The following is a 21,490-nucleotide window of genomic DNA, read 5'->3' as shown; positions in this document are numbered from 1 at the left end:
AACATATTTTGCAATGTTTACTACCTCTCTTCTTGAGGATATTTAAGAGAGTTTTTTAAATACCCTGAAGAAGAAAGGCCGTGCCTTTCGAAATATCACAAACTTTATTTCCTTTAACCGTTAAATCAGCTTTGCTCTTTTTTGCGTTATTTGTTCTACAATTGGTTACTTTAATTTTGTCGCCGTGGTCCTTACAAAAACAGTTACTGGTTTCTGCCAATAGATTTATGTAAGATATTCACAACGCATTTTTGATGATGTGAACAACCTCACTCCAAGGTGTCACTGAAATTAACTTTCACGAACACAGCCGCATACTAACCGACCGCGGAAATCTTTACGTTACAAACCCGTATTACACACTAAAATATCTTCAACTGCGCAATTCACCAACTTGTACATGTAGACTTGTAGTTAAAGACGGTGCCTTCTAATATAAAGGTATACCGCGCAAAAAATCTTTTGTATTAGGAGGCACCGTCCTCGTTTGTGAAAAACCCGAGTTGGCAGACCACCCCGTGAGGCTCAAAACTTATGCGTACTACCAAAAGAAGGCGCCGTCCTTAACTAGAATAGCTTCGAAAGCTGTATTTCAGGAATTAATAGATCTCAAACTGAAACAATTGTAATTTGTATAATTTTATAAAACAGTGCAAATTGCACCCCCTTGCCATGGAATATACCATATATGTTAACATGGCTTTATCGGCCTGGGAAAAGCAGACTGAAAATTGTCAATATTTATTGAAAATGAGTGTGACAGTTCAGACCAAAAAAAGACCCAAGTTAAAGTGCGAACGATATAAACAACAAGAGAAATCGTTATCAAAGAAAATATAAATCTAGTATAAAACATTAGGCGTGATAGTAAAGAATTCCGAGTACTTGCCTTTGCAAAACGTGATTAATAAACAGTGTTGGCCCAATATAAAGGTAAACTGTGCGTATGGCTCTCAAAAACAAAACTAGGACATTTTCCTCCTTCAGACATTTTTTTTAGTAGTATCTGCAAAGCAATGCCCTCCGACACAATTGCATGAGCACGCCAGTACAAGTTAAAATTCACGCCGTGTTTATTCAATTATAATTATCGCCATCAATGCATGGTGAAAGGTAGTTATACTTTCCTACCTTTCTAAGTCTTTAAGTCTTAGTTAACAGTCAACACCAAATATGAGCGCTGTGTTTATAATCGTTGAAATGGTATTTTTAAGCTTATTTTCGAAGAGAGATTATAAATATTTTTTGCGTTTCAAAATTTGTAAAGTTAGGCAACACAAACAGTTGAGGTACAAATCTAACAGCTTACAACAGCTACAGTAACCGTAACAGTCCATCGGCTTATATGTAAGAAGGCTTACCATCGATGAAGTTTCAGCGTCTGTGGTTTTTTTCGGTACAGTTCTAGAATTCTTCGCTGAATGACTGTCCGTAAGACTTGCGCTGTTTTCGTTACACTTATCAAACTTACTTCGCTCTCTGACTAATATAGGGGCATGACTATTGAACATTTTCAAAAGGAACCTTGAGCTACTTGTAAACCTCAAGTATCTCAAGTACTTTAACAGAGCTAAAATCATTGGGTCTTTGTGTACCCCCAAGTGATGGAATGTAACATGTTATAGATCTTGGTTTTATCGGCCTGGGAAAAGTATGACTAGTGTAAGACTGATCTTGACTGATATTAACTGACTGAAGTAGAGAGAGTTCAACATAAAGGGAGATCAGAGTGACGATGCACTGCATTTCGATATTAACATGAGACAAATTCACCACATAAAAGGAAATTGGATCAAGAATCTCGAGGTGAATAACTGAATAATGCTTCTAGTTTTCTCTAGAAACTGAAACAAAACGTTTTTGCACAGTCAAGTTCCTTGGAATAATGTAATAATTACGTGTATATAATATTTCGCTTACCGGTAGAATTTTTCAGTAAATAATGAACATTCTCCCATTTATGCTGATACTTCATCCTCTGGTAAATAATGTCGGGACTCCGCCGTTAGGAATACACAGTTGTAAAGTTGGTCTTATAAAAATCAAATTAGCTGAACATGTATCTTTTTAATTCAAAGGAAATCGAGGGAAGAACTCTCGTTTAAGACAACCAAGATAATTCAAGCTTTTAAAGAGGGATACATATCTCCCTGGACTTTGAAAACTTTTTAGTTGAGCAAATATTTTAACTGAAAATTTTCCGTTCCGCAGAGCTGGTTAAATAAACTGGAGTCGTATATATAAGTTAATATTGACAGTAAAAGTTAGCACAATTTACATCAACATTACATGATGATCAAACTTCTTTGACGCCTGAGGAAGTTAGGGGGGGGGGGGGGTGGGGGGGGAGGCAATTCTGAATTCTGAGGGGTTAGAGATCTAATCGTTCAAAGAAGTCTGGTCAAGGTTGTTTTTCATTTAGCCAAATTTTTTTTTTAAAATGGAAAGGCTTTATTCCAGTTTTTTAAAACTTGTCTCACTGGTTGACACACACAAAAAAAATACGTGGTGGCGCAATGATGGCGCAAGACTGAGACAGCGAAATGGAAATCAGTGGGAAGTTTGTGCAAGTGGAGGAGTAATTTCGGCGTCACAAAAAAAAAATAGATTACCTCCAAAGATCTTCCGTTTGTTTCGGAAATTTCCGTGTGATTCCCACGTACCATCTCCATTTTATCGAGTTGAACCGAAAATTTTGGCTAAATGGAAAAATGGGGGGAAAGTCTTAGTTTTGGCTGGAAATAGTCCACTGAACCTTCTCTCGATCAATGAAAACATTTCATTGAAGAATTTTTAAACAAACGTTGTGAAATGATGAAAAGAGTTGAGATTTAACTGGAAATTTGATAACTTCTTGGCCTTTCCTTGGAATTCAGAATATCAATTCATTGAAAATCGAAACCACCCGTGGTGCAAGACATCCGATTGTCATGTTTTGGCAATGCTCTTTAGATAAAGGTTCGAATCTGATGGGGTTACTCAGATGGATCTCAGCAGTCAGTTGAATTTTCTACCATTTTTCTGATATCAGTTTATTTTATCGCCTGTGTTCCACGCTATCAGTGAAAACACGTGGTAATTATCAGCTGACAGTCAAAGGTTTTGACCGACTCTCAGACCTCCTTTTTGGATTATTGTAAAAAGTGCCTTGTCAAGATACATTTACATGCCAACCAAACGTGGGTTAGCTCAGTTGACAGAGCATGTTCGAAAGTGGTGTTTTTTTCATTATATTGACAACAAGAGGAACCTGCTGACAACGGCAAGATGATTTCCGCTTTGTATTATTTAAACAATAATCTCTACACTTCGTCGTGGGTATAACATACCGATTGCAACATCAAACAAGATTTTGGATGAAAATCGTCAACTTGGTAAATATAGATGTTTCCGTTTTTTGCGGAGACAGTGGAGGACAGTGGTGACAAAATGCAAAGAAGTTCAATGCGGTACAAAATGTATTCAGCGTATTGACGAGTTGTTTTTGAATTTGTGACGTATACATGTATGTTGCAGCCACAGCAAAGGCGTTATGCTCATTGATGCAAAGCAAATGACTTCGATTAACGGTGCGAGCCGAGCAGGAAAGCACGCGATTTGGCTTTATGATAAATTCTGTATCATTTTAATGAAAATATGGTACTAGACCTTGAACTCTTGCAAAATCAAAAGACTTGAGAGTGTGAATTTCCAAGTAAGGCAACATCAAGTACAGTTAAAAATTTTACTGCCAAAAGTGCCAAGGATTTTCACATTTTACTCCGTGACCCCTTTTACTTAATCTTTATTGTTAATAGTCATTAAACGACTTCCACGTGAAGTACATCAGCTATATATAAACTTTCTGTTTTACCGTATAAAATGACTAACTCAGAGCTATATACGACAAGTGCATGTTATCGCGACATAAAAACACGATGTCTATATAAGCTGATGCTACACCGTGAATGGTGTGGAGAGATAACTTGATGGAATTGGGTTCTAAGTGACTCTCTGAAGGATATGTCAATATACACTTGGATGTGATCTTTGTCATATTTCAAGTGTTTATATTTCACGTCTACAATTTATTCATTTTGCGGTACGGCCGTTTTTCACACCCCAGCATGAATAACCTATAGGAACGATGCAGAATGGGTCATTAACCTAATGAGAACGAGTGTTTCAAAGTGTTCTCACGCGTATAAAAAGTAGGTATTTATTACGAGATAGAAAATTAAAAATACGACAGGCATTACGCGCCGCTATATAAGCAAGTAGAAAACAGACATTTGCAGGCCTGAGCAGCAAATGAAAGAACAGGACGTTTTAATGAACGCCTCCTTTTTTACATGACGAAAGCCGTTAACGGTTTCAGCAAAAAGGTATGAATTCGTATCACGGTATGGTAGCTGAATCTTGAATTCTTTTTTTTTGTTGTTGTTTCAATTTCTTCCAAATTATTGGACAAAACCACCAAACAAATCGATAGCAACCCAATGTGTGAATGGCATCACCAGTTTACGTTTTCGGTCGATCGATTTGAAATTCAGAGAAAGGCATGATTCTAATAGTAATAGAAGCCGGGGATACAAATCTACTCAATTTAATGGAAAGTCTAAAACATTACAATTGAAATTAGGTATGAAGTCATAGTGACTAATATTTGGTACTGGTGTTCAATTTTACTGAGTCATATAAACAATACAAGTGTGTATGAGCCTAACTTTATACCAATATTGAGCATGATCGCCGATATCAAAGTGTGTATCATGTTTTGAAATTAGAATAATAATGTTGTGTACTCGTACATACTTGGCAGGCGAATACGCGTACGCGCGAATTATTTACCGGAAGGATTAGGAAGCAGAGCAACAATGTCGATTTTATCTCATGAAATGAAGTGGTCATGAAACTGAAAAAAAAAAAGCTTCTTTTCGAAAAGGGACCTCTTGTTTACAACTCTACCACAATTTAGTCGTTCAGGAGTACGAAATTTCAAGACAGTATACCGAGTCTCATCCCCATCGACAATTTGCGTGAGCTCAAAATAAAACGAATTAAATTTGGCATTAAACAAACGTGCTTATTTATTAACTAATTTTGAATTGAAGATTTTGCCTTTGATATGACACGCACTATACTCCGTGCTTCACAAACCGTGATTGTTTTTTTCTTTCAAATCTAAAAAGTCACAGTATTTTGGCTACTTTATCTTGTTTAAAATGTACGGCCTCTGAGCTTACAAACGTTAAATAAAAAGTCAATGAAGAAAAGACTTCCGAGACCGGTTAGTATCTTCGAGACTCTTATATCTCCTAAATAGGCTAACATCACTGAAAGAATCCGCGTTCATTTCCGTGCTGGCAACGCGTAACAATGATGGTAGTCGAGTTCTTCTAGTCTTTGCCCTAGTTTAAAAGAAACTAATTTACTGTCACAGGTCAAAATCTCAGTGAGTATGCGACTCTCTTGTAACCTTGTTTGAAGATCCCATAAACAGCCAGTAGTCGCCAACTGACAACGAGCTGCCGAAAGAATAACATCATTGAAGGAAACGTTTTTCATGTTTTTGGTCTTTTTGAACTCGTTACTTTCCCTGAGATGTTTCATCATGTAATATTCAGTATCTTTATTCAGGTTGCATTTAATGCTGAATCAGCCTCTTCAAGGCTACGGCTGGACTGAATAATTAATCAATACGACGAAGGTGCTTCGTAAGCACTTAAGATTTTGGTGCGGCGTTGTTTACAGTCGTGTCTTTTGTTTTAAAAGGAGAGAACACGGAAAGGAAATTGATTGTTATTGGTGCACCTGCAATTGATTTTGGCTGGTGATACGATCCTTTTAACAAATTACGATAGCCTCAACGACTCTTCGTTTATCGCACTTACGCGTTGTGGATAAGATATCTACATACAACAGTTTGGATGACTAACTGGACAAATAATGGCAACAATTTACCAAGGAAAATTGTATTCACTTATCAATTATATTACACCATTGCAGTGATACGTTTTGTTGTGAATAAAAAATGTTAATTTATTTTTATATTTGCTGCACGCGAAAGAAAGAAAAATATACATTAACAAAAGAGAAATTAAAAGATACAGGAAGTGGCTAGGAGGACAAAGAAGAAAAAACACAAGGCTTATAATATTAGCACCCCCCCCCCCCCCATAACAATCTTTATTAAAAAATTAAGTTAAACATATTCACGCCATCTCGACGTTTATCGTGACATGAAAAATGAATTTGGAATTTTGAATTTTTTTCCATATTCAAAACGTGCACGTAGGAAGAGCTTAGTGGACTGCAACTTCAGTCTATTATAACTAGAACAATTTCCCTGGTTTTACGAGTTAATTAAATAAGAAGTAGAATGCGTTTTTGCATGCTATTTTGCAAGCTATTAACTAAACATCCTTGAGTCAATATTTAACTAAGGTATTTGTTCTGATGCTTTGGAAAATTAAAGAACGAAAGGTTTAAAACATTAAGGGAACATTCTCACTTTTAGAGATAAATTCCCCTTCCAGTAGTTTTATTTTGAATAAGTGCCATTTCAGTCACTCGCTAAATATTTCATTTTTGCTTTTCAATATTTCCGTATAGGACTTACTTCCGAAAGTAGGTGGTATAATTTTTATCTTACGGCTCGTTTTTAATCATGTCATTAGCATAATTCTTTTCTCCTCTTATCGGTAGGCAGGTGAACAGAATGGTGACCTTTTCAATCTTGAGAATGAAAAGCTTATCAGTAGGGTAGCATGAGTCCAAGTCACTATTTCATTTAGCGCTTGCCGATCTCAATCAGTCAATCCTTTAAAGGGGCAGTGTCACCATGAATAGCATATGATAGAAATATATTTGTACTGACAGAAACGTTGAAATAATGGTTCAGTTTATTAACAGTAACACTATTCTACAAAAAATATTTTGAGTTATCTTTGGCTGCAGATGATCAGGATGAATATGGATTACAAGTTTAAAAAATTTCAAGTTCTTTCCGTGTATTTTAAAGAAATCACTAAAACCTGATTATAATTTGTTCCTCGTTGGAGTCACTAAATATTTTCCTCCTAGTACTATAACAGCAATTTCGTTTTAGAAAAAAGATTTTTGCCAAATATTTGAGCATTCTTGAACAAAATAGGGTAAAATCTCCGTGACAGTGTTCTTTTAAGTCCTAGCAGTGCTTAGTGTTCGTCCTTCAATATAATCTGGTTGGACAAGCATACAGCTTATGAGAAAAAAGGGAAAAGATCACCAAAGATGAAATTTCTCGATGTTTTATCAAGATCTCCGAACTAGTACCAAAGGAAATACATATAGAAAAGGGAGGAGAATATGATTTTTGCTACTGTGCGTTTAACTGGTACAGTCCCCTACCTGCCGGACGATAAGGCCGCGTTTGATTGACAGTATTTCAGAAGAAGAATAAACGGAACGTCTCGAAGGTTTCTCGTTTTGATAAATTTGGAAAGGCGTATCTGTAAACTTTTGCTAACACATGATATTCAAGATCGGTAACTCCAAAAACATCTCTTGGAGGGTTTTTAGTCGTAATGATTGTATGTATTCTTCGAACGCACCTTAAGTCTATTCATTTAACCTTGATGTAACAATGACAAGTGGATTTCATTTCACAACCAATCACATAACAAATATCATGCGGTAAATAAACGACACGAAAACCTCGAAAGCTTATACACAGGTTCTCATTACAATATTTAGAAAACTAAAAGGAAATATAGCTTTTCATATAAAGGGATAACAAAAAGGATGAAATCAAATCAGTTCTTAAAAAGATTAAAAACAACTACAGTGATACTTCTCAGACTGATTTTTAAGATGTGAAGGAGGCAGCGAGAAGACAATATCGTTTCATTTTCATTTTGTTTATTTCACCACACACGTTACAAAAAATTATATATGAGCGGAAAAGTGGTGAGGAAACCTTAGGAGAAACCACAGGGCTTATCCGTGACGAGTCAATCTTTATTATTATATTATTGTATTATCTTGCGAGTTAGACAACTTAGGTCGTTAGTAGCACACTGCTGGGTCACTTCATCAATGTAATTCTGGGAAACAAAAAGCAGGACTTTTTTTCTCGTGATATTACCGAGGTGCAACTACAGAATACTTTGCTCAGGTTAATTTTTTTTCGCATTAGTTGAAGACACAAACGATATTAAGATTTTATTATTTTCCACTTCCTGGCTAGTATTTTTGCTTTCTCTCAGACATAAAAAGTATCACCTTTCGTTGAACAAAGTTTGCGATATCGTTGCATTGGTCAAGTACATTAAGAATACATATAGTTTTTCATGTTCCTTGGTAACTAATACAATCTCCGGAGCAAAATCACAGACCTTCCAATATGGACTAGACACAAGTTGAATAACAAAGACAAACGACGATTAATTAAAACAATTTCTTGGCTATCATTACGGAAATGTCGACGAGTTCTGATTGCCTTGAATACACTGCTAATGAAATGTTCCAAATGGAATCGTTTCTAACATTTCAAGACAATTCAAATGGCCTTAATGGAAAAATCACTTTTGGGGTATTTTTACATCAAACGTGATACATACATTCAAAAGAAGTTGCATTAAACGGCGTTCATATGAATATCATATTTTCAAAGTTTCCTTGATCGACTGATAAGACGATGTCAGGTCACGTTCCTTGTTTCACCTGCTCGAGAGGAAGATTGGTGATATGGTTGGTCTTTGAACTCTTCCGACGGTTTGAATCCATGCCGTTTTTATTACCTAGCCCCTCCCTCTTGTCAGTTTTCCTTGTGTGGTAATAGGGTTCACCTGCTATTGTTTTTTGCTACAGGCTTGATCTGAACGATTAAAGATTATTTAAAGAAAGACAAGGTGTTGGCGAAGTCATATTCACACAAGCAAGCAGCGACAGAGGAAACTTCCGCAAGGTTAGCACTCATTCAGTGTTATTTTTTGTTAATTTACTTGGCTTATTTTTACAGCATATAATTTCAAACGAAAAAGGAAAGAGTATTGATTAGCAATATACACAATGCTCATTACCCTACAAGTTTTAAAGAGGAAAATCAGGTCTTCCGGCCACGAACAAGAAATCAGTGTAATGAACTGCTAAGGGTAAAACTGTCTACAAATTTCAGGCAATGGGGATTATCCTCTCTTGTTTGGGAGATTGTTCACTAGAAACGGAAGGATTAAAACACGCACACTGTATTTGTTTTTTCCTTTTCGTTGCTAAATATAAACTATAAAATAGGCCGATTTCAACGAGCCGAAAGCAAAATATTCACAAAATGACTTAGTTTTAGGGATTTTTACGATTTGCATCAATGTAAAGGAGAAATCTGCTCACAGCGCACTTATTGTAATTGATTTCCTGGGGTTCTTTGTGATTAAATTACGAAGATGAAACTTCGAAAATCAAAGATAACAATTTTTATACAACTTAGTACGCGTCGCCATTAAATAAGAAACATTTCAATCCAAAGCTGAACTCGACCGTATTTTGGCTTTTTTAAAAAATCAAAATAAAGCTTACATTAAAAGTTCTCTATTTATCGTCAATCATCTTTTCTTTTGAATTCAAAGTGATTAATATTTTATATAGGCATAGGAAGCTACCTCTGTCGCGATTTTGTATCATTTCGATTCCCCGTCTGGTATACCTATGTATGTCTTTGGTTACAAGGCTCGATCAATATAAACTTCGTCAAAACACCTTTCGCTTTTTCTCTTTCATTGGAGAGCCAATCTCGCGGATGTAAATGATTCTCGACACCCGACTCATCGACTATAGATTTCGTGCCTTATTGACAGCGGGAAACCCGCGGTTAAATGAATTTGAATCAAGATAAGACTTGCAGTTTTTTTAGGTCAAGAATATTGCCATGGTTATTAACTCTAAAGAAAATGTGTACTTTTTGACCCTCTTCCCCCTACTCTTAGGGGTATCATCACTATGTAAAAAAAAAACAACAACAATTATTCGAATGGGCAACTAGAAATTTCATCAGTCTAGCGTCGGAACTAGGTTACGTGATCACGATTTAAATTTAGCTGCATAATAATAATTAAAATTATGTCACGTAGCATCTTTGAAAGAAAGAAGCGATTACAAGCAGGATTAAAATTATGCAACGTGACACGAAAGTAACAAGAAAGAAAGAAAGAAGACATTACAAGGATTACAATTCCGTCACGTGACATCAAATTAAATAACTACAAAGAAAGAAGACACTACAAGGATTAAAAATTACGTGACGTGACATCAAATTAAATAACAACAAAGAAAGAAAGAAAGAAAGAAAGAAAGAAAGAAGGAAAGAAGGAAAGAAAGAAAGAAAGAAAGAAAGAAAGAAAGAAAGAAAGAAAGAAAGAAAGAAAGAAAGAAAGAAAGAAAGAAAGACTGAAGAAAAAAGAAAAGGCGACCATTCTTCAAGGGGTGGGGGGGGGGGGGGGTGGGGAGCGTCTTCCCAAATGATCTTAATTCCAATTGGATTTTCCCAAATGACCTGAATTTCAATTGGGTTTACGGTGTAGGCAACTAAAAATAACCTTGAGAGGATAAGTTGCTTTCCTGTGAGATAATGACTAACACTGCTTGGTTATCGACTGTATGAAAAGCTGTTCAGGATCTTTCCGTCAGCAAAAGTTTCAAAAACAGTTGTGAGCCACCGGTAAGGTTTATGCAACATCCTCCTCTTGTTATTCTTTGCGCCTTCTGTGTAACTAGACTTCATGTTAGCTAATCACAAGTTTAGCACCCTAGGCTGACTGATTACACTCAGATATTTGACACAAATACTCGTGAATTTACAAAAAGATGAGCTACTGAACAGCGCTGGAATTCCTCTTCGATTGTAGATCGAACAAGGAGCCAAAGAGCAGAATTTAGTTTTTAGTTGAATGAATAACAACAGCCGGTAACCAAGAGAGGTTGGTTTTGACAATATGTATGGGAAGCTTTAGCAACTACAACGGCAACGCCAATGAAATTCACACCAATATAAAATCACGTTGCTTGAACCACTTTCCAATTATTCCAAAATGCACCTGGCCAAGGTATTCTGGAAAAAAATTAGTAGGAAAGGCAATTGTCTTTTTAAGTTAATAAAAAGACAATTGCTGTCATGTGCTCACGTTCTCTACAAAACCCTGAATTTGGTCGCTTCACGTTTTTTTTGCAGCGGACGTCGTAGATATGTATAACGTACTTGCGGAGCTATTGTTTTGGTCATTACATCTTATTTTGGGGCCTTTATTTTCTCATTGCCGTCGCCGTAGTTTCTGCTTACGCCCACTCATCTGGCGGAGACTGATATAACCAATGTTCCCATCTTCACCCCGACCTGGACACTGCAATGCCAAGCGAGTTTTTTCACAAGCTTGTCGGCGACTGCGTGGGCATGATAAAGCATTGTGAAAGTCGGGAATTCATTTTATGTCTTTGAAAAGCAAATCTCGGCCAAGGTTACTGATATAGCACTTCAAATTACAACAACCACAAATTAAAAGGGCTAAGATATGCGTTGAACTGATCTAGATTCGTCTGCTTATGCATGGGCAGTTACTGAAGGATTTCTGCGTGTGACAGGTTTTAAATTTAATCCAATTTTGCTGTCTAGAATACAATGTACACAAATCCAAATCTATGCGTTTATTAAACTGATCTAGAATCGTCTGGTTCACGGAAGGATTCCTGAATTACACGTAATTTAAATTCAATCCAGTATTGCTGTCTAAAACACCACCTTCACACCTCAGATAAGATACTTAACTCAGTTATCTAGCATCCTCTCGCATCGCAATACCTTAAACGGGAAGTATCACGAAAATTTGATGTTATTTCAAAACCAAGAAATGTTTGTCTGACAACAGAAACAAAAATATAATTGTCTAGTTTTGTTATAAATTATCACCCCAGAGCAATAAAACTGTCGATTAGTTCCTCTGGCCAGAAACAGAATAGGTCGGAATGGATTGAAACTTGAAAGATGTTAGGCTAATGTTTTTCAAGTTTTTGTATTTTTGTTTCCAAAATGCGCTAGAACAGAGCAAGAATTGAGTTGATTTCTCTCCTCTCGTTGTTCTAGAATTATTTTGTAGCAAAGTGAAGGTCTAATTTCACAATTTTTTAACAAAAGAGGTAAAAAAAACAAAACAAAACATGATACCTCCCCCTTAATCAAAACTGTGCTACCATATCGTTTAATCGGTAAAATTGCCAGCAAATGAAAAATCCGGTTAGCTCATTTACGCAAAATCAACTATTATTATCAGCTTTAGCCGCCTAAGAAAACTCCAGTTTTTTCGCTGAATAGTGCCTGAACAGGACTTTAATCTCCCACTAACGTATCGAACGAAGCCGAACTCGGCATCGTATGGGTGTAGTTTGTTGCTGGTTTTCGTCCTTTTATCGACGGATTCCCGGCTTTGGCTTCTCCGGTTTTCTAGCCGCCGCTTCAAACAACAACATCAACAACACTTCCAACATCAAATTCGCTCTCGATACACTGTGTCAGAGGTTATTTTGTTTTTGTTTATAGGGGTTTTTGTTGTTGCCTTTTTTTGTTTTTCCATTTTGCAGACAACGGGCTTCTGGAGCTAGGGTAGATACACTGTAAAACCCACATGAAAACTTCAAAAGGGTGCTCCAGTGAAACAACTGGAGGAAACTCTCGATTACGAAACGTAAAGAGTATTTCATTATATTTTATGTTTGGTCCGTCGTGCACGGCCTACAAACACCAACACTGATTGTTTAGTTCAAGTTTAATATATCGAGATAGTATTGCTTATACCCCTACTTCCCTTTACATTCAATCACTGCTATTTTAGCTTTGAAATGATCTTTCATCGCGCTAAAGCTTGAGCATTCCTAAAAAAAAAAACATTTAAGCTAAAAAAAAAATCATCACGCAAATTATTTTCACTGCCATTGTTCTTCAAAATGTTGAAATGCGGTGATACTTTGAGGTCTACGGATGTTTCACTAGCTCTGACACGAAATATCAGTAAAACAGTGGAAAAGAACAATTAAAATCTTCAATCTATTTGCCGTCTTCTTATCAGTGATATACACGAGTATGATCGCTTGAGAAAGAGGGTCAAAAGTCGAGTTTCTAGCGTCTAGCTCTATGGTCTCGTACTCTCTGTTGGATTGGCAAAAGATTGCTACCATTCCCCTTTCGCACCGGCGGTAATTTTTAAAGCAAATCTAGACCAGATAACGGCAGCTCATTAACACTGCTACAAAGAGAGCATACAAACACGAATTCTGTAGGTTGCTGAAATGTTGATTTTCTTAAGAAAACACTCATCATCATCATCCATCAAAGGAAAAATTGCATGGCCCTTTTATAGCGCAAAATGATGTTTTAAATTCATTATAAAGGGTACAACAAAGCATTCCTGTAGTTTTGTTTATGACATCTGCTCTTAAGACGAGCAGAAGTAGCTCGAGATGAACGACTAAATCGAGACAAATACTGATTGAGAAAGGTCAAACGAGCTTACCCGCTATTCAGTCATTCTGTATACCTCACCAAGCATTCTCGGAAGGCTACGATCGTCATATCGATCCAACAAGATAATTTTATTTAAGCAGGAATAGCTTGTAGCCCTAAATTTCCTGCCACCTCTTTCTTGAAGCGATTTCTGTCAAACAGCTGGGCGGACCGTGACCGCGGTGAATGAGTCCGTCCACGCCATGATACTCTCATTAATTAATATTTAGTGAACAGAGCGAATACTGCGTCATAGCCAACTCCGTTTCGTGACCAAAAGGACTCTGTCGTGCTAACTAAGTAAAAAGAAGAGTTAATTAACCTGGCAAACTGACGAACGGATTCTTGTAGTTCAATCCATTTGCGATGAAGTTACACCCAGCGAACCAGACACGAAAATAACCTGGAACACACGCAGCCAATAGAAGGTACTTTTGATGGGCAAATTAACAGAAATATTGTCTTAACATTCTAGTTGACAGTTACGTAAACGGTGATCTAACATTTCTCGTGCTATTTATCATAGTGTGTTTCGCTGAAATGCCTTTCCTGTGAACATTAAGGTCACGATGTTTTCCATCACCACATGGCAGAGTTTACAAAAGCACGCATTGCTCAAACTATTTTCAATGAAAAGCGATTTGTTTGTCGTTTGAGTTTAACTAACCCTTATTTGAAAAGCAATTTTGCCAACGTGAAAAAAAGCCCAGATTGCCGAAGTGATGGCAATGACTACATAGTTGTTCAAACGGAATTTGCTGCTGGCTATATTCCATAGAAATTACCCCTCAATAACGTCAAAAACAAATGCTAGAGTTGTTTCTGTTTACTGAATAGATATCTTAATTGAACTAACATTCATCATTTTAAAACAAGCTATGTGTATTATATGATGTTACGAACATTGCTCGGTTTGCAAACATTGAAAGAGGAACAGCCTGACAGACTAACCAGTTACGCTTTCACTTAATTTGCACGAGACACTTCTTTGATTGCCAGTGTCTTTCGCTCCGAACTTGCCAACTTAACAGACTGCGCTTTTTATTGGGTGCTTTGTTTTTCATCATTTTCAAAAATCAAATTGGCAATATTGTCAATGTTTCCTACTCTAAAAAGGACTAAAGAAAGGGTTAATCACGAACGCCCGATTCGTCGCTTATTGTGTGCATGTAATCTTGATGAAATACAGCCCCTTTTATCGCCAGCCAGTATTGTCTCTGTGGTTGCGGTTTTCCACAGTTGGGGCAGTGAATCTTTTGTAGCGTGTATGACCCTTGCATTTTTTCAACGTTTCTGAAAAAGGAAAGATTGCTCTTAATCCAAGTATCACGTGCACAATACACGTACAAGAATTTAATCAACAGAAATTTGTCGTCTGATGGGATGGTTGTTCAAGTACAAGTAATTAAAAGTGTTTTATTTGAGTTTTTAATCTTTTGAACTCGATGCTGCTATATGCCTCAATCATAAGACAAAGATCTTAGAAATGTCACAGAAGCGTTGCGACAGCCATGTGAATTTTAATAGGAAGCATGGCTATTTTGGTTCCGTTTTGAGCCTTTTCCAAGTTAGATCGTAATCAAACGCCAAGAAATCGTTGAGAAGATGATCCCATTAGTTCACGACGAAGATCATTTGCGATACACACACGTATAGAATATTTTTACAAAATGGGCTTTCAATTAAAAATAACTGTTCTTTGAACGGTCACGACCTTAGATTCTACGTTCTCAGTTAGTTCGAGTTGCATTTATGTGTTACATACAAACACCACATTAAATCATGGAGCTGCCAGTTAAGGGAACTAACATTTTTACACACACACGTCAGTTGTACGAGTTGCATGAAAACATTTCGCTCCTTATCTATGAATCGCTAAAACACGGTGTTGCCTCATTTCCTGTTCGCGGTAGTACTTAGCTGAACATGTCGATGCAGTTTTTTATTTTTTTATTTATTTATTTTTTTTTTTGAGCCATTAACAACTTGTCAAGGGTATTATTAGACTCTCTGGGCTACTCTTAGCCGCAAACTTTAAAGGACTGTTAAAACTACAACGCCTTAACTAATTTAACTCGGAAGAGCAAATTGAAAATAAATCTCGCGCCACGTTGTTTTAAGGAGTGGGAAATGCTCGTTAAGAGTGACGCATGTCCCGTGATCAGCTCCTATAAACCGCGAAATTTCTCGCTTGCTAGTTTTCCCGTGGAAATAATTCAGTTTCCTCCTGGTGACGTTTACCTTTTCAGACTTAAGAAGCCAGAGCACCTCAGAAAAAAATCCAGTTTGGTTTCAACTGCTGGTCGGATGTCATCCACCTTCTAGCTTCAGTCTGCATAATTCGGACGACAGCATATAAACGTATCAAGTGAGTGTTCTTAATCATGATATCATGATATCACAGTCATCAACTTATGATAACCGACGAAGTTTCTGATTTAGCATCAACTTTTTTGACAAGAAAGTCGTAGTTTCCATCTACACACCAACGGAAACAACGGAAAATGCGCTCAATATACTTTTGTATCGTTATTAAAGGTTCACACTTTAGGGTTTCATTTTCAGCGTAAAAAGTGACAACCCAGAGTGTAGATCTTGTGTGACTGGTCCAGAAGTGGACTTTCTCGAAATACGTTTTAGGAACGACTACTCCGCTTCGCTTATAAGGAAAAAGGAAAATAGAAGTCAGCTGTGGCAAGTGTTCCTCTGGAGGGAGGGAGGGATATTTGGGCTGCATTCAGTATATAATTACGCATGTAATGGAAACCATCAGTATGTGGCCGTAGGAAGGGGGGAGGGGGTGAGAGCTCACTTGAATTCACTTTGTCACATTGCACATGAGCTAACACACTACCGCCCATTTAGAAATTGAATAAACGTTTCCTTGAACATTGAAGACTAAGTAGAAACACTGAGTATATGAATCCCTGGGCACACTTATGATTTCATTCGTGTGCAAATCTTAGAATCTCAAGTTTAAGGAAACTGTCATCGAAGAACTCATTGTTACTAAAGAGATACCACACGCATCTAAACACAGGTTGGTTTGTTTTCGTTTGGGCTGTTTATAAGTGCACCTTGGTAGAGCACACAGTTTGATGTCTAGACAGAAGTACAAACACAAACCGAATCTGATAAACTCTAAGACAGCCATAAAATCAGCACGTTCTTTTGCATTAAGAAGGCATGCGATCACATCGCCTTTACGTGATCAAAAAACATGTTCATGGAAGAAGGAATGTGTTAGAGTTATCTTTCCATTATGGTGGTCGCGCCATTAGAGTATTTGAATTTCTGGATAAGCTTTTGTTTGAACCGAACCGCAAACTGCGTTGACGTGACTGAACTTCACTCAACTTCCTGACGTGACAACTTTTGTATCTAATACTAGATTTGAGTTGCTTTCTAATGACTGTCGCCAGCCTAAACCTAAAATAAAAGTGACACATCTGGACAATTGCAGCAGATGACGCCAATGAACCCTTCAGAATCAGAAAAGTAAACATTATGCAAACGACGAGGGAAAACTCGCAGGAAGCCAAGTCACGAGAAGCTTTCGTTAGCTTCTGATTGGTTGGCTGAATACCCTGACCACGTACAGTTAGAACAAGTTTGTTTAAGATCGACATAGTGGTCAGAAAATGTAGAAGCAAAACAAGTATACGGCCATCAGTCGCAAAACCATGTTTTTATCAGTTTCGGTAATCATAAACCCTAACTCCCACAATTACAAGGTGCTAATAACACAAAAGAAAATGTTTTCGTAATTCAGTTGTTTACCCGGAAATAACGATCCGGTACTGAGGTCATGTTGTTCTTTAACTGTCTCCTTATCCAATTTTAACATAACAAAACAAGGGAGTTTTTGGACGTGGCATTCTTGAAGCAAAATAAAACAATTCAAGTCACGTTAATGTCGATGCCAATATTTCGAGGCCCTTCGATCGCCTTTCATCACGTACGGTGAAGTTTTCTCTGAAACATTGATAATTGTTTAAATTTTACATTTAGCTCCAAAGGATTGAAGGGCTACTCTACTACAACGGATCACATGTTCAATGTGGTACCGCGTTCGCAAACTTAAGATTTAGAGAGACAATAATTGCGAGATGAAGAAACCAACTACAACTGAAACGTTGATTAGTGCCCTCGGTTCCTTGCAGGACGTTGATCGTTCTTTCGGAAGTTTTATCAGCAGAATCAGATCGTCTAGCTAGTCGGCTGTGTTGTGGTTTTAACTTTGTGGACCATTCAATTTTGTTTTCGTTTTCTTGTTTTCTTTTGTCTTGAGAGTATTTTGGAAAAATCTGTTTGGGTTTCTACTCGTTCGCAGTTGAGAGTGGGGGTGTTAAAGGACACGTTTTACGCCACAGGAGATTTACACTGACCACTTGAAAACAATCTCCCAACTTGTCATGACGTCACAGATTTTCATTTCAGCACGTTTATGCAGTTCCCAGTCCAAAGTTTCTGTTACTTGGAGACTGGTGTTGAATTTACTGTAGTGTCGGATGTCGGAAGTAACTTAAGAACGGCTGAGCCTTTTTCAACATTGTAGAGGTCGCAAACGCTCTGGACTGTGTTAACCTTAGGGTTTGCTACGAACGCTACGCATGAAGAGGATTTGAATCATACGCTCTTTTTAAGTGGTATGCACTAAACAAGTTAATTAATCTAGAAATCAAGATACCGCATTCCGGTGAGGGTGATATGTAGTACAGGATTAATTATACTGAGAGAGCAAGGAAGAAAGAGAGATAAAGAGGAAGTTAAAGACCACAGTCAAGTTCAAAATTACAAAGTAGAATCTTTTCAATTTTAACAGCCAAACGAGATAATCACTTGCTTTGTCTAAAGCATATTGAACGTGAACTTCAAGAGCCTATCGGTGATAAGTTTAAACGAAAACAATTACTTCATGAGAGTGCCCAACAATACAATTTTCTTGGTTCCTTTCCAAGCTGAGACGTCCGCGGCCTAATTCACGGCAACAACTTGCGTTGTCACATTCAGTCCGACGATTCCGTCAATGTTTTGTTATGTCAAACAACTGCAAATACATTTGCCTGAAACCTCCTTCTTTGTTCTGAGGACGCTATATATTCAAAACAGATTAACGACATTGTAAGTTAACTTCTGTTTGGCAGTCAAATGCAAATCACGCCTTCTTGCTCAATATAGCGTTGAATAAAACCACTTGATAGACAGGTTATAATTTCGCTTAAAGGCGCTCGACTTATTGTCTGGTATTTGTGGAATTATCCGAGCAGGTGAACTCGGGAACTGTTCTAGCGAGTTCAACGTAGCAAATTGCTCTGTCTTCCCACTGTGCCTGGTATTTGGCAATAATGAAAACTCTACAAAAGAATTGATCAATCTCTTTTGCCCCCCTGTTATGACGTCACGTTGTTTAGTTCAAGTTAAATGCAGTTCCAGGTGAAATGAGAAGACAGCATTCACGATTAAGAGTCATAGCAATACACAACTTATTTGAGTTCTCTTGTCGGCCAAGTGCAAGTAACCAGGTGCCGCAGATCTGGAGGGTTAATTGGAGGATACTTCTCTATTAGTACCGCTAATCTTCGCTTCCAGGTGTACACTGTTTGAAGAACGGTAAATTGTAGCTTCTCGCAAGGAATGTTTTGGTATGTAACTTTCAGTCAATCACCTGTCATCAATGTTTTCTGTGCTTGCTTCATGACTAAAACAATCGCATGTGGGTGTTTGTAATCAGTTGATGGAAGACGTCAACAGACCAGTTGTTACACGCAAAAAGTAATAATCGAACAGTCAGTCTCACATGCGTGGTAATAAATGTTCCCAAGCATTAAAAGAAAAATGCATGGCTAGATGAAAATGTAATAAGCTGATCTCGAGAGTAAAATAAGAGTTAACTAGCAACGATCGTGTCGATGAGTGTATTTTTGAAAGTGACATTTTTTGCCGATCCCGAGGTCACCAGTTTTCGACAGTTGAGGTGTATATTGAGACTGAGGTCTGGAAATGCGGTTACTTAACTAATGACTCTTTTGTCTGTCCCTGTTCAAACAGACCTCATCGTCTTCAAGATGGGCTCCACATCAGATTTCTCAGCAGTGAACTTCACTAATCTTACAACAACCCAGCCAGCACCTGCGTCTCCGGATTTGTACGATCCACTATGGGCTATTATACTTCGCTGGGTGATTGGAGGAATCATCGTTGCCGTAGGTAAGCATATGATCAAAAGAATACCGTTTAATAGACTTCCCCCGTCAATTCTAAGTTTTTTCGCGACATTAAAACAAAAGTAACCGCTATTTAAACTTAAAGCTTCACCGCAGTGGCCATTTTGTTGCCTTTAAGCCCACCTTGATTACATTACCAATGTTATTTTGCATCTAAAATGAGGAATCAGTGAATTGAAAATGCAAATAATGCCTTTGTTTAGTGTTGACTAAAAACAAATGTGCCTAAAGTTTCGTCGTGATAGAAAGAAAATCAAAACCAAATCGTTTTATTTCAATTTAAACGTCCGGGTGGTTTTAACATTAATATTGGGAGACTCTAAAGCCGGGTCCAACAGATGTGATCAGGCCGCATTTTTCTCACTTTATGGTTCAAGGAATGGCACAGCTGTTTACTTATCGGATCAGATTAAGGTTGCTCTTTACGCTTATTAGTAAATTTACTGAACTGAGCGTGAAGACACAATTTCTTTCAAACAGTGTGCACGAATTGGAGTCTCAACATTTTGAAAACAAATCTAATACCTTTATTAATAACCTTACATTTTTAAAATAGTATATGCATATAAAAATGATAATATCAATCATCGGTCTTCTTTTTGCCAGAATTTAGAACTTTGTTTAGTTTTTAACTCAGTGATCCGAGAGCACGTATACTGCATATACGCGAGCAGTACACGATATAATTGTTACCGTATACACTTCCTTTCTCTCTGTGGACATGACTTGAATACGCTTTCATCGCTCAGCATGATGTAAGAAAACAAAGCAATTGTCACAAAAAAAACAGTCGATTCGAATCATTTGGCCTTGTGGTAAATAAAAGTTTGACATTCCACGAGAGAGATAAGTCCGTGGTAAATTAACAGAAACTTGTTCCCTTGTCTCAACTTTTCAGCCTTTTGCAAACTTTGGCAAAGTTTTTCCGCGATTGGAATGACTAAACAGGGCCCCTTTGTAGTTGGGAATGAACTTTCGCTTATAATGTCGCATACCATCCGTACCATTTGAATGTCAGCTTGCTAAAATGCGATAATTGAGTGCTAACGGCGTTGAAAGAATTCAATAATAGCACAATTAGATTCACACACAGGGACTATTATCTCAAAAGTACAATACGGACTCCTCGTAATAATGAAAAGTTCACTCGGCTGTAGAGAGATTAAAATCATAGAAGCTATGCCTTCATAGTCCACATCATGTAAGAAAGAGTAAAGTAAGAATGCCTTCCGGCGATATGCATTTTATACAACGTTCGACAATTTGATGTAGGACCCCATGTAGTTAAAAAAAAGCCTCATTTTAACATGGTTGATTAATGTTTGAATCAATTTCCTGAGGCTTCAACAATTTCCTTGTTTCCTTTCCTGTCGAATATTATTCAAATCTGAACAGGAAATTTACGTTCCACTTTGGTTTAACCCTGGATGCATTTGCTATGACCCTTGAAATGATTAGCTAAACACGATTTATCTGATTTTTGCAATTAACTTTTTATTGAAGTTATATCCATTACACCCTCACATCTCACGTTAACCCTTTTCATGTTCGCAGCTGGCAAAAAAATCCGAACTTTTGCAAAATATGAAACAATAAACACACTGGCCACGGGAAGACTTTTATTCATCTTCATTAGTGATTATTAAGTTCTTAAACTGATCTAAAAGTTGGAACTACATTGCATGAGCGATGTATTGACTTTGGCAAACACGAATGATTAATAAAGAGTTATCACTACGTGGACTGAAATTTGTACCCT

At 37.3% G+C, this 21,490-nt stretch overlaps 2 protein-coding genes across 12 annotated transcripts in view; one reads left to right on the top strand and one right to left on the bottom strand.

Moving 5' to 3' along the window:
- LOC146488257 (ras-related protein Rap-2b-like) overlaps window positions 1–21,490 on the bottom strand; it is a 54,666-nt gene that overhangs the window by 24,882 nt on the left and 8,294 nt on the right. The gene's annotated exons all lie outside the window — the stretch shown is intronic.
- Window positions 1–21,490, top strand: part of LOC146488258 (neuropeptide FF receptor 1-like) — a 49,048-nt gene that overhangs the window by 19,581 nt on the left and 7,977 nt on the right. For 4 of the 11 annotated variants that reach the window (XM_085122749.1, XM_085122739.1, XM_085122766.1 and 1 more), the window contains exons 2-4: window positions 8,833–8,929; window positions 15,754–15,872; window positions 19,556–19,714. In XM_085122749.1, coding sequence (XP_084978875.1) covers window positions 19,573–19,714 — 142 coding nt within the window. In that variant the 5' untranslated portion in view covers window positions 8,833–8,929; window positions 15,754–15,872; window positions 19,556–19,572. Of the gene's footprint in view, window positions 1–8,832; window positions 8,930–13,381; window positions 13,933–15,753; window positions 15,873–17,499; window positions 18,154–18,247; window positions 19,150–19,241; window positions 19,312–19,555; window positions 19,715–21,490 lie in introns of those variants that run through there. The other 7 variants (XM_085122790.1, XM_085122792.1, XM_085122780.1 and 4 more) reach the window with 6 other exon arrangements.

Source organism: Pavona decussata, unplaced genomic scaffold, assembly GCF_977016875.1.
Source record: "Pavona decussata unplaced genomic scaffold, jaPavDecu1.1 SCAFFOLD_11, whole genome shotgun sequence".
NCBI lineage: Eukaryota > Metazoa > Cnidaria > Anthozoa > Scleractinia > Agariciidae > Pavona > Pavona decussata.
This window is presented reverse-complemented; position numbering and strand designations above follow the sequence as displayed.